Here is a 13705-nt window from a genome sequence, read left to right on the forward strand (position 1 = left end):
CAACTGCTGGATATCCAACTATTTTTCAGGCAATAAATGGACAACTGTGTGTTGGAAATGTTGCTACATGCCAGAAACCCATTCACATTAACAGCTAGGATACTATTTGACAGAGGGATGTGCGCATGTGACCTATGTTCTATGGTTGAAAAAGAAATGCAAAAATATATTGGGCCGGATTCTCCAGCTGCGCTCACCTCAAAACTGGAGAATTGCGCCCAAGACCTTTGCATGGTCTGCCCCCCACCCCACTACAATTCCCATGGCGAGCGGGATGGGAAAATTCCAGCCATTAGCTAAAATGCAATAGACTGCGTGACCACGTTTCAAATGGGTTTACACACCTTCTGCCTTGTAAAGGTTTTCTCAGGGTGATGCCCCTTTCCAAGTGGAAAATCCCACTCGAGAGGAATTCATCAGTTATTCTAAATGTAAGGTTATTAATTGGAAAACTGTTCTAATTTAAGGCATCTGTAGCTGTTTGCAATGGCTTGAATGGACCTTCCTAACCATCCCATCACCATGGAAATGTTTGAAATCAGTGTTCATTTCGACAACAACATTAATTTTGCAAAACATCCCTAGCACCATCATGGTTTATGGTCAGGCCTCAGCAGGAGGGAAAGAAATAAGGATGTGTCCAAAGGTACAGCTAAAGAATGATTACAAGGAGGCTCTTCTATGAAGGTTGGAGGGCTGCGACAAGTGGAAAGTTTTGAACAGAGAGGTCCAGGGCACGGGGGTCAAAAATAAGGGAAATAGCTGAAAATACTGGGCTCCATGTTCCTGCATTTTCAGTGTTGATTCCAGCCAGGTATTTGCCCGATAACTGCAATTTACTTGTTACATTTGTGACCGCACTCTTTTCTTTAAATTAAATATAGTTCAGTAGCAATATGGAGGCACATCTTTGATCTCACTGTGAAACGACACTGTAAGCGGCTGATGAGTATGAAGCAACAATCGCAATTGCATTGTTGCATTCATTGGGTGGGATTTTCGCACCCCGCCCCCCCTGCCATCCGCGCAGCAGGTTTTGCGGCTGCTGAAGTGGTCCGCCATTGACTTGTGGCAGGATCTTCCAGTTCCGCCACTGTCAACAGGTTTTGCCATTGTTCGCACCCTTCGCTGTCGGTAAACTCGTGGCAGGGGGAGGGGAGGGTCACCCTCAGAAAGATCTTCAAGATCTCAAACCTTCCCAAATAACAGGACAACAAAAGGACAGATTTAGTACAACTTGTGAAAATACGTATGGAAACCAGAAACCTCAGTTATGAACAATCTCTCTTCCACTTAATTCAGTATCTACAGTTTAATATATTAATGCTTGCCAATTTTTTAAACTTGACCTGGCTTTGATGAGCTGAGTTGATCAGGAAAAGCATTTTGTCCCTTCATTTTTTTCTCTTACATTCAAGCCCTACATTTACACATGGAGGACTGGTGATGTATTTCTTGCAGCTGCTGTAGCTCTGTGGCTGCTAGTTCTTCGTCTCTAATGCCAGAAGGCATTGGAGCTGAAACCTATAATTCACATGGGTCTGAAAGAGGAAAACCCAGTACACTTTCTCACTGAAAGCTGCTACAGCTGGCCCACTTCACACATAACCTGTCCCACTCTAATTAAGCAGTTAACAGTTTCACACACCACTACTTACAGCTGTCTTCTTCCTCTGTAAAGACGCTGATAACATAACACGCGTAGACAAATCCAATGAGCTGCAAGAGAAAGAAGATAAGCTTAAAAATAATTGCAACTTCTTTTCAACTGTACGTTTATACTCAAATCTGTATCTCTCCAATCTTAATATCAGATTAGTACAATAGAATATCCTCAACTAAAATATTCTCCTCAGCAACCACATTATCATGTTTGAGTACTTCAGAATGTTCCATTATTGGTATGAAGTTATGGGTAATGCATTTTACAGAAGATCTCACAGTATTACAGTGTGTTAGAGAGTTACTGGATGTAGATTTGATTGCATTCAGAACTTGAATGAAAACTATAGTAATAGTAACATAGTCTTTAAAACCAAAGTTTAGTACCATAACATTTGACGATATGCATTTGCATTTATTCATGTAGTTTCTTAGGATTGTTTCTTACCCAGACTTTTAATATATTAGATATTTATGATACATTAGATATTTATTTCATATCTTAGATATTTATGAACCAGCACACATTTTTAGCAAAGTATTATTATTAAGTACAAATGGCAGATCTCCTTTAGCAGTACATACATAGGAACATGAATCTGCTTCTTCAGTGAGATCATGGTTTATCTGTGACCAAACTTCATATACCTACCTTTAAAGCAAGAAAGGAAGACTTGCATTTATATTTCACGAACTCTGGACATCCCCAAAGTACCTTACAGCCGATGAAGTACTGTTGTAATGTAGGAAATGCAGCAGCCAATTTGCACGCAGCAAGCCCCGACAAAGAGGAATATGTTAATGATTAGAGAAGCTGTTTTTGTGATACTGATTGAGGGGAAAATATTGGCCAGAATGTCAGGGATTACTCCCCTGCTCTTCTTCAAAAAAAGTGCCATGGGATCTTTTACATCCACCTTAGAGGACAACTGAGGCTTTCTTTTAACATCCAATTGGAAAGGCCCCATATCCCTTAATGTCTTCGATTTACAAAAATCTATCAATCTCAGATGTAAAATTAACAATCGACCCTGCATCAATTGTCATTTGGAGAAGAGTTCCAAAATTCAACCACTCTTTGCATGTGGACGTGTTTCTTAATTTTACTTCTGAATGTTAGGGCTCAAATATTTGGATTGTGCCCCCAGACCTATAGACTCCTCAACCTACCTATTGCCCTTAATATTTTGAAAACTTTGACCAAATCGTTCCTTGATGAGGTTGGGCAGGTTGGGCCTGTATCCACTGGAGTTTAGATGAATGAGAAGTGATCATATTGGACAGCACTGTGGCAAAGTGGTTAGCACTGCTGCCTCACAGCGCCAGGGACCTGGGTTCGATTCTTGGCGTGGGTTACTGTCTCTGTGGCGACTGCATGTTTTCTCCGTGTCTGCGTGGGTTTCCTCCAGGTGCTCTGGTTTCCTCCCACAGTCTGAAAGACATGCTGGTTTGGTGCATTGGCCATGCTAAATTCTCTCTGTGTGTTGGAATGTGGCGACTAGGGGATTTTCACAGTAACTTCATTGCAGTGTTAATGAAAGCCTACTTGTGACACTAATAAATAAACTTTAAATTTTAAAACTTATTGAAGCATAGAAGATCTTGAGGGAATCTGACAGATTGGATGCTGAGAGGATGTTTCCTCTTGTGGGAGAGACCAGAACTAGGGGACACAATTAAAAAATAAGGAGTCTCCCATTTAGGATGGAGATATGGAAAATATTTTCCTCTCAGAGTGTTCTAAGTCTGTGGCACTCCCTTCCCCAGCAAGACAATTGGAGAAGGGGAGATTTCGACCCCTCGACCCCAGACCTTTGAATTGAAAATTTAGTCTTAGAAACTTGACTTTTACACAAGAATGTACAATATGCTTAGTTGACTATATTGTTCAGCAGCATGCATGGAGCTGAAAAGAAGCAAAATGTTTTTAAAAGCTCGAAGGCACCATTGAGAGCGTGAGTTTGCTATGCAGCTGATTGTAGCAAGCTGTCTAGTTACAGCTGGATCAGTACAATGCATCCTTCCCTATCTGATCTCTGGCCAATTTGCATTTTATCAGCATGGATTATGCTTCCATAAAGTCAGAATAAAGAATATGGTGACAGATGAGCCATAATTGCACATTTCCACTGCTGTCAGGAAATATATATCATGGTAATGAAACAATGATATCATTTGATATTCCAAAGAAATTATAGGCCAGTCACATGAATCTCCTCCACAATTTCTGCTTATTAATAATTATTGTGATTACTCCCAAGTCCTCTTTTGCATTTGACTACAGATTTGCATTCTATGTATTTCTAGATCTTCAAACATGTTAAAACTTGCTGACAGGCTTTCCCCGCTACCACCCCGCTCAAAGACATCAAATTAATGATAAAAGGCTAGCTAAAACATGTGTGCATACTAATTTCATGATAAAATATACATTAAAAAGGTTTGGGGAAAACGGAATTAATTGCGACAGACAAGGATTCAAAACCTGGCACAGTGGCAGAAATGCCACTTCAATTGGTGCCAATGTCTTTTTGTCATAACTGTAAACCGATGGGAGTTGCATTGAGAGGGATAATAAGGTTTTCACTTTGCAAGAGGAAAGGTTCTGACACTCCCCTCCAAAGCCTGAATAGAGGCTATGAATTATTTCTTTGCCTCAAACGGTGTGAAGTTGGTGACAGAAGGGCAGAGTATTTTGGAACCTCAGTAATATATATCATGGATCGCTAGGTTGTGCTATTTGCACCAGTGATTTTCCGTAAACTAAGTCAATGAAATTAGTTATTGCCACAAAAAGCAGGACAAAATTTCAATCATCAACAAAGCGATGGAAGATGTCACCGACAGTGCTGTCAAGCAGCACTTACTCACCAATAGCCTGCTCACTGACGCTCAGTTAAGGTTCTGCCAGGACCACTCAGTGTCAGGCCTCATTAGAACCTTGGTTCAAACATGGTCAAGAGAGCTGAATACTAGAGGTGAGGTGAGAGTGATTGCCCTTGACATCAAGGATGAATTTAACTGAATGTGACATCAAGGAGCACGAGTAAAATTGAAGTCAGTGGGAATCAGGCAGCGACGTAGTGGCATTTTTCATTGCACTAGTAATCCAGAAACCACACATAATGTTCTGGGGACCTGGGTTCAAATCCTGCTGTGGCAATTGGTAAAATTTGAATTCTATAAATCCGGAATTTAAAGTCTAATGATAATTATGGAAGCGCTATCATACAACCCATCTGGTTCACTTGACCTGGTCTGGCCTACATGTGACTCCAGACCATCAACAATGTTGGCTCCTAAATGGCCCTCTGAAATGGTCCAATTGGGGATGGGAAATAAACACAGGCACACCCCAAGTAAGAATAAAACAAACATAAATATCCATGGCTTCAAGAGCAGGTTAAAGGCTGGGTATTTTGCATTGAATGACTCATCTCCTGACTCCCCAAAGCTGCCTACAAGGCATAATTCAGGAAGGTGATGGAATATTTGCCTGGATGAGTGCAGCTCCAACAGGGCATTAGAGCCCAATGCCATAAAGGACAAAATAGCCCACTTGATTGGCACCCCATCTACATTCTTAAACCTTCACTCCCTCCACCACCAACAGTGCATGCCATTTACAAGATGCACTGAAGCATGTAAGTTTCTTCCACAGCACCCTCCAAACATCTGTGTAACTGGAATGTTGGGCTTGAAATGTTAACTCTGTTTCTCTCTCCACAGATGCTTCCACGTCTGCTTTGCTTTTTTCAGCGTTTCCTGTTTTTTGGGGGGATTCTCTGGCTTCCCCACAGCATGTTTCTCATGACAGGAGGTGGCACGCCATTTGCCAGCAGTGGGATCTTCCAGTCCCCACCGCTGATGACAGAATTTTCCATTAACCGCAGGAAACCCACGGCAGGGATGCATCATCGGCGGGACCAGAGGATCCCGTCGGCATGGACAGCTGGAGAATTCCAGCCTTTCGGCACCCGTATATTTTGCTTTTATTTTAATGAGTTTGGAAACCTTTGTAGGGCTGTACTGCAAAGACGCCTCTAATCTATAAAAAGATCTGAGCATTGCCTCTGGATGCCTATATTCTCTGTAACGATCCTACTGGTTTAATAAGCCTCAATGAATTTGCACTCTGCCTTCTGTCCGTGGCTGTGCAGAACTGTTGTTAGTCAGCAAGCAAAAGAGTAGCTTTAGTCTCTAAGGTGCCACCCTGCTAAATCTGCCTTTGCCTTCAAATAAGCCTGGCACAAATGACTGCCTTGAAAAGAAAGTATTGTGACTGTTGTCTAGGAAGTCAGCATTGACCTATATACTGTGGTGTTGGTGAGCATTGTTGCAATAGAAGCCTTTTCATAGCATTGTGACTGAGGAATTTCCCAGCTGATTTGCACTGCATTGTGTTTGAAATGAAGTCACATTGTGTGCAAGGAAATACAATGCCAGCCAGGCAATCAAACATGGAAGTCAGCACAATGTACGCTGAGGGTGGGTACTTGCTCTGCCACAATTGCTGGGCTGCAGACAAATATCCACCTTTTTTTAATACTCCTGTGCGACCATGTGAGTGAGAGAGAGAGAGGCGTTGGGAACCATGTAGTGAAAGAATTACACCTACTCGAGAGGCTGCTCAAAAAGACAACAAGGCCGTTTTGGGGAAATTGGCTGCATTAATGATAGCTTTAAGTCAAATGGTCTGCATTTGTAAAATTGAGTAATTGATTGTGTGCAGCTAAAAATGAAAAATCAATGCATGTAAGCTAGAAACAAGCACTGAAATGTTTCCTGTCTTGTTAAGCTGCTCCACAGAATAAATTCTTTAAACGAGAGTCGGTTTCTCATGTTGACTTGACAATCCACCTTTTCTTTTGTCCTGGCCAATGTTTATTGCTTAATCAACATCACAAAACAGATTATCCAATCATTAACACACTGCATTCTGTAGGAGCGTGCTGTGCACAAATTGGTTGCTGTTTTTCCTACATTACGCAATGACTACCCTACAAAAATACTTCATTGGCTTTAAAGCACTTTGAAATGTCTAAGGGTCACGAGAGGCGCTATATAACTGCAACTCTTTCTTTTCTTTCTAATTGTCTTATTAAGTATAAAATTCTGCATCAGGTCAGTGAATGCATCATACAGTCTGCAGTGACCGTGCTAACTTTTAATCAATTCCATGTTTCTGGTTCTGTCTAAACAATTTCTACAAACAAGTACGCCCAGGAGTTGTAAATCAGCACATACAATTTAATCATAGGAGGTAATCAAATAATTACACATGGTCTGTGCACCATTTTATTTTACCAAGCATTCCCGAGGTACCTTCTTTTATTGTCAAGTGACTTTTCCAAGTCCCCTATGTAACTGCCAATTAAGTACTCAAGGCAGACACAGTAATTCAGTGGTCCCTGTGCACTTTTACACAGCTCTACAAAATCCAATACAGGAAACAGACACTTGGGGCAGGTTTCTCAGGCCTCCCTGCGGCATGTGTCTTGGCGGCGGGACCTCCTGGTCCTGCTGCTGTCAATGGGATTTCCTATTGAATCCACCCCACAGCATGGGAATCTGCCATTGGCAGGTGTGAACAGCCGGTAGATCTCTCCCTTCACTACAAAAAGCCTAAACACAATAGTGCCAATAGTGCCTAGGGACAGGTCGGTCATTGTAGCAAAGATGCGCCTTAAGAGAGTCAGTGCAGACTTGATGGGCTAAATGGCATCCTTCTGCACTGTAGGGACTCTATGGTTCTATAGTTCTATATGTGGCGACTAGGGGATTTTCACAGTAACTTCATTGCAGTGTTAATGTAAGCCTACTAGTGACTAATAAATCAATAAATAAAATAAACTTCTAATTATGGGTGTGCATACACCAATGGTGGTTCAAGAGGGGGCAATTAGGGATGGGCACCAAATGCTGGCGTAGCAGGAAAGCCCACATCCCATTAACAAATGTTTTAAAATCCTGCCATAACGGGCACTTAATTATACAATTCATCAAAAAGCAGAGTAAAACCTCGAATATTAAGAGTTTAATCAAATTTTATAAAGATTGCAAAATGTATTACATCTGTTTAGTCAAGAATCTCCGAACTGATATATAGTACAATGATAATATACATGCACACTTAGTTAAACTTGGTTGTGGGGAAGATGATCAAAGATGAAAACAACATGTGTTGCAACTTGCTTCAGGTATCCCCAGAGGAGCTGCCAAACATCCGGAAAAAAGATTATGCTATCACGGTCAGTCTATTAAATAGAAGACTTCATATATTCAGAGAACTAGCCGAAGGCTGGTTGCCAGTGATTTAAAAAATTCAACCTTCACCAAGCTACGCTGTACTGCAATCTTGAACACTGAATAACGTCAGCAAGTAAAAAAACTAAGGCATCCTGATATACTGAAAAAATAAAATATTTGCTTTAATTCTTGTTGCTTTCTCAACGCCCGTGGTTTAGTATTAGTTGCATTTTCAGAGATGATGATAGTGCTAGTTAATGCATCACTGTTTCCAGTTTTATCCTTAATCATTGGGACTTGAGAGTATTATTCAGTATTCAGTGTTAGAATCATAGAATCCCTACAGTGCAGAAGGAGGCCATTTGGCCCATCGAGCCTGCATCGACCACAATCCCACCCAGACCCTATCCCCATAACCCCATGTATTTACCTTAGTTAATCCCCCTGACACTAAGGGGCAATTTACCATGGCCAATCCACCTTTGCACATCTTTGGATTGTGGGAGGAAACCGGAGTACCTGGAGGAAACCCACACATACACAGGGAGAACGTGCAAACTCCACACAGACAGTGACCCAAGCCAGAATTGAACCTGGGTCCCCTGGTGCTGTGAGGCAGCAGTGCTAACCACAGTGCCACCCTGCCGTTGTATCCTGTTCTAGTTGCAATTGGTTTAGGTGTGTGTTAATATAGTTTGACTCAGGTAAGATGGTTCAAGCATGGTATCTTACAAATTTAGATATGACCAGTAAATCTCTAACCCAATTCTTTAATACAACAGTGTAGGAAGTAATTTCTTCTGGTAGCATTTGATTAATAGTTCTAATATGTTCTTCAGATTTACCCATTAGTTAGCCTTAAAGGTATTGGTTGATATGATGAGGGGTACATAAATTTTGCTCTTACATTTCAATTTTAATTATCAGGAGAAAACTCCTTCAGATGCACAATTGGTAAATGCCCTGCACAATTGGCTTGTGCTCCATAATGAACAAAGCCATTTCCTTACTAATCCTACAGTTTTCACTGTGATTTCTTATACATCTGCCAGAATAGAACCAAAGCAGCCACTTCCTTGACTGAAAAATATTTCTAAAATCCCAGTTGGGAAATGGTGATGTTGCTGAGGGGGCCTCATTCAATCCATCATTTGTGTTGATGATCGCAATGAAGCCCAGTGATGGAGGAAGTATAACTGTCTTCCCTGGGGGTCAGGGGCTGGGAGGAGAATGGTGCATGCATGGAACATGAGCCTGTGGAATAGCTTTCATACTTAAATAGTCTCCTGGTGTTCCTTATCCAGGTACAATCATGAAGAGTGACACTTTAGGCAAAATGCTGAAAGCTTGTAAGCTTGTAACTTTGGATAACTGTCTGTGTGGAGATTGCAAGTTCTCCCCATGTCTGCATGGGTTTCCTCCAAGTGCTCTGGTTTCCTCCCACAGTCCAAAGTTGTGCAGGTTAGGTTGATTGGCCATGGCAAATTGCCCCTTAGTGTCAGGGGGATTAGCGGGATAAATATGTAGGGTTACGGGGATAGGGCCTGAGTGGGATTGTTGTCAGTGCAGGCTCAATGGGCTGAATGGCCTCCTTCAGCACTGTAGGGATTCTATGATTCTATGAATATTGGAACTGTAGGAGTAGTGACTCCTATAGAAGGATAAAGCAGAAAATACTGGGGGAAAACACTTCAGTGCAATGTTTCTTAGTACAAATCAAATGAGACAAAAGTGAAGAACCATCTTATGTTACATAGTTAAAATACTTTCATTCTTGCAATAAGCTTCATTTGATATGTTGGCGAGGATTTTTCTTCAGATTGTACTATAATGTATTGTGAGCAAGGTAGCATTTTTTCAGCATTATCTACGGTTCCAACATCTATTAATATAATCCATCCTCCATAACAACTATGCTACTCAGCTTACAGTCCAACAGCTGGCCATAGCTGCCTTCAGTTACTATGAACACAATTCCACAGAAAGAAAACAGCACATTTCTGCAGGGTCGGGTGGTTAAAAAAAACATATCTTCCTAGTATATTTCTCCTCTTTAGATCAGGAGTTGGATCAACACAGTAGGCCTAAGGTGCAATGTGCCTGTCCAAACTTGATTTTGATGGGTTAAATCATTTGCATGACCCAGTTATACCTTCATGCAGGCCTGCTCATTGGCAAGACCTTGCATTGGGAAAAAAACACCAGAGATACAGGCAAGCATCTTTTTAGGCCCAAAGAACTGAACTAATTGATTGGCTGAAAAATAAGATAGGATCTACCTTCTCAAGCCTCCCTTGCCTTGTTGTCTGGTCCCTTCAAATATTCTAACTGATGGTGGGGGTTTTTTGGGAGGATAGTGGGTGATTTCCAGATGTAAGGCTTACCATCAACTTCTTTATGCACCCATGGGCAATTCATGATCCAGGGCAGATTTTCATATTATTGTGCAAAGGTGTACTGCAAAGCAGTTCCCAATCTGCATTTAGTAGTGTTTTCCTTGCATCTCCTGGTCTACTGAATTTGATATTCCCAATGTGGCCTCCTCTACACTGGGGAGACTAAATGCAGACTGGGTGATCGCTTAGAACAAAGAACAGTACAGCACAAGAAACAGGCCCTTCGGCCCTCCAAGCCCATGCCGCTCATTGGCCCAACTAGACCATTCATTTGTATCCCTCCATTCCCAGACTGCTCATGTGACTATCCAGGTAAGTCTTAAACGATGCCAGCGTGTCTGCCTCCACCACCCTTCTTGGCAGCGCATTCCAGGCCCCCACCACTCTCTGTGTAAAATACGTCCCTCTAATGTCTGAGTTATACCTCGCCCCTCTCACCTTGAGCCCGTCACCCCTCGTGATCGTCGCCTCCGACCTGGGAAAAAGCTTCCCACTGTTCACCGTAGCTATACCCTTCATAATTTTGTACACCTCTATTAGGTCTCCCCTCATTCTCCGTCTTTCCAGGGAGAACAAGCCCAGTTTACCCAATCTCTCCTCATAGCTAAGACCCTCCATACCAGGCAACATCCTGGTAAACCTTCTCTGCACTCTCTCTAAAGCCTCCACGTCCTTCTGGTAGTGCGGTGACCAGAACTGGACGCAGTACTCCAAATGTGGTCGAACCAGCATTCTATACAGCTGCAACATCAGACTCCAGCTTTAATACTCTATACCCCGTCCTATAAAGGCAAGCATACCATATGCCTTCTTCACCACCTTCTCCACCTGTGCTGCCACCTTCAAGGATTTGTGGACTTGCACACCTAGGTCCCTCTGTGTTTCTATACTCTTGATGACTCTGCCATTTATTGTATAACTCCCCCCTACATTAGTTCTTACAAAATGCATCACTTTGCATTTATCTGGATTAAATTCCATCTGCCATTTCTCCGCCCAATTTTCGAGCCTATCTACACCCCGCTGCACCGCCCGACAACGCTCATTGCCATCCGCAAGTCCAGCCATCCTCGCGCCACCTGCAAACTCGCCGACAACACCAGCCACACCCTCCTCCAAACCACTCACACATATCACAAATAGCAGAGGTCCCAGCACAGAGCCCCGCGGAACACCACCGGCCACAGACCTCCAGCCGGAAAAAGACCCCTCGACCGCCACCCTCCGTCTCCCAGGGCCAAGCCAGCCCCCCACCCCCCCCCTGCATCCCACGAGCCCCAACCCCCCCAACCAACCCGTCATGAGGGACCCCACCGAAATCACAGAACATTTTTATTAATTCCACAAGCATGACTTCAACCGCCTTGTCACTTGCCATTTCAACTCACCACCTTTCTTTCATACCCAAATGTCCATCCTTGGCCTGCTTATATGTTCCAGTAAAGCCCAATGCAAACTGGAGGAACAGCATTTCATTTTCCAATTAGACACTTTACAGTCTTCTGGACTCAGCATTGAGTTCAACAACTGCTGACAATGAACTCTATCCTCCATCTTGACCCCCTTTTTAATTATTTTCCCCACAGGGCCTTCTGTCATTTGTTCCGAAGTTTTGCTTTGACACATTTTGCTATCTTAGCTTTATGCCACTATCAGCACCTTACTTAGTCTTTAACATTATCATTAATGCTCCCTTTGTCTTGTGTCCATAACATCTCAGTCATATTCTCTCCTAGTTTCCATCTAGCTCTGACCTTCTACTCTGCTTCACCTGATCCAGTCCCTCTTAAATAGTATAAAATCCATCACTTTTCTCCCTCTCTATAGCTCCAAATAGGAATCGTATGGACTTGAAATATAAACTGATTCACTCACCACAAATGCTGCCAGACTTGCTAAGTTTATCCAGCATTTTCTGCTTTATTACCGACATGGACTGTTTCTGTGCCAGACAGCCTAAGTAATCCTATGACAGCACCTTCCAAACCCACAACTGATGCCATCTAGAAGGGCAAGAACATCAGACACATGGGAACACCACCACCTCAAAGATTCCCTCCAAGTCACTCACCATCCTGACTTAGAACAATGTCGCCGTTCCTGTAATGTCGCTGGGTCAGAATTCTGAAACTCCCTCCATAACAGCACTATGGATGTATCTAGGCCACGTGGACTGCAGCAGATCAAGAAGGCAGTTCACCATCACCTTCTCAAGGGCAATCAGGGATAGACAAGAAATGCTGGCCTGCATCACCTTCTCAAGGGCAATCAGGGATAGGCAAGAAATGCTGGCCTGGCCAGCAATGCCTCCATTCTGCAAATTAATTTAAAGAGACAGAGATAGAGCAAAACCATTTCCTTTGGTCAAGGACTTCGGAACAAGGAGAGAATAATCTTAAATTTAGGGTTATGTCATTGAGTAAGTACTTTATCATACAGAAGGTACTGAAAATCTGCATTTCTACCCCACAGGTCAAAGATAGGTCATTTGAAAATGTCAAAACTGAGATGAATAGATTTTTGTTCAGTAAGAACATTAAGAAGAATAAATGGAGTCACGAGACAGATGAGCCATTGTCTGACTGAATGGCAGAACAGGCATGAGGGGCTAAATAGTATATTACTGTTCTATGCTCTACTTTGTTTTTGGTCCAGTGTCAAACCTTAAAAACAATCATTTGATTGTGTCAGTTTTTTGGTCTGAGATACTGATCCTTAAGAATGGCTTAAATATAGTCCAATATACTGTCAAAGAATTATAATTAAAAGAGGCTTAAGGAGGCCAAAAATTAGTTGGCATAGATCTGTGGATGCTTAAGGAAAAAAACAAAATACAAATTATTTGCAAGTGTTTGCCCAAAAATGAGATCGGTAGCAAGGCCTATTGTCCACGATGCACGCTGTTAATAAAATGAATGCATAATATACAAAGCCCATACATTAACAGAAAAGAAAATTCAAAGTCAAATTCCCAATTTAAGTTAAAGGAACTGCATGCTTCTAAAGTTAAAGATGAATGACAGGTGTCACTCTGAGACATCTTCCTCTAATTGAAGAGTGCTACATAAATGCAAGTTGTTATTAAGTTACTACTTTAATTTTTTTTTAATGGTAAAGAAATAAAGTTAAAGTTTATTTATTAGTCACAAATAAGGCTTACGTTAACACTGCAATCAAGTTACTGTGAAATTCCCCTAGTCGCCACTACGGCACCTGTTCGGGGCAGTGCGCCCAACCGGCACGTCTTTCAGATTCAAATAAGATTCAATGATGCACCTGGTTCAGCTTTGCTCCACCCTAACTCTGATAGATATGGGAGTGAGCTAATTGCACCCTTCAACAGAGCCCATTGACTGAAAATGAGTTGAGCCTTCTTCTCAGGAAAGTACAAGAGGATT

At 42.2% G+C, this 13705-nt stretch overlaps 1 protein-coding gene across 1 annotated transcript in view; it reads right to left on the reverse strand.

Moving 5' to 3' along the window:
- LOC144508310 (sodium/potassium-transporting ATPase subunit beta-1-interacting protein 3-like) overlaps window positions 1–13705 on the reverse strand; it is a 191173-nt gene that overhangs the window by 34343 nt on the left and 143125 nt on the right. Inside the window, exon 5 of the mRNA XM_078236135.1 lies at window positions 1659–1719. Within this exon, the coding sequence (XP_078092261.1) occupies window positions 1659–1719 (61 nt within the window). The remainder of the gene's footprint in view (window positions 1–1658; window positions 1720–13705) is intronic.

Source organism: Mustelus asterias, chromosome 20 (assembly GCF_964213995.1).
Source record: "Mustelus asterias chromosome 20, sMusAst1.hap1.1, whole genome shotgun sequence".
Lineage (NCBI taxonomy): Eukaryota > Metazoa > Chordata > Chondrichthyes > Carcharhiniformes > Triakidae > Mustelus > Mustelus asterias.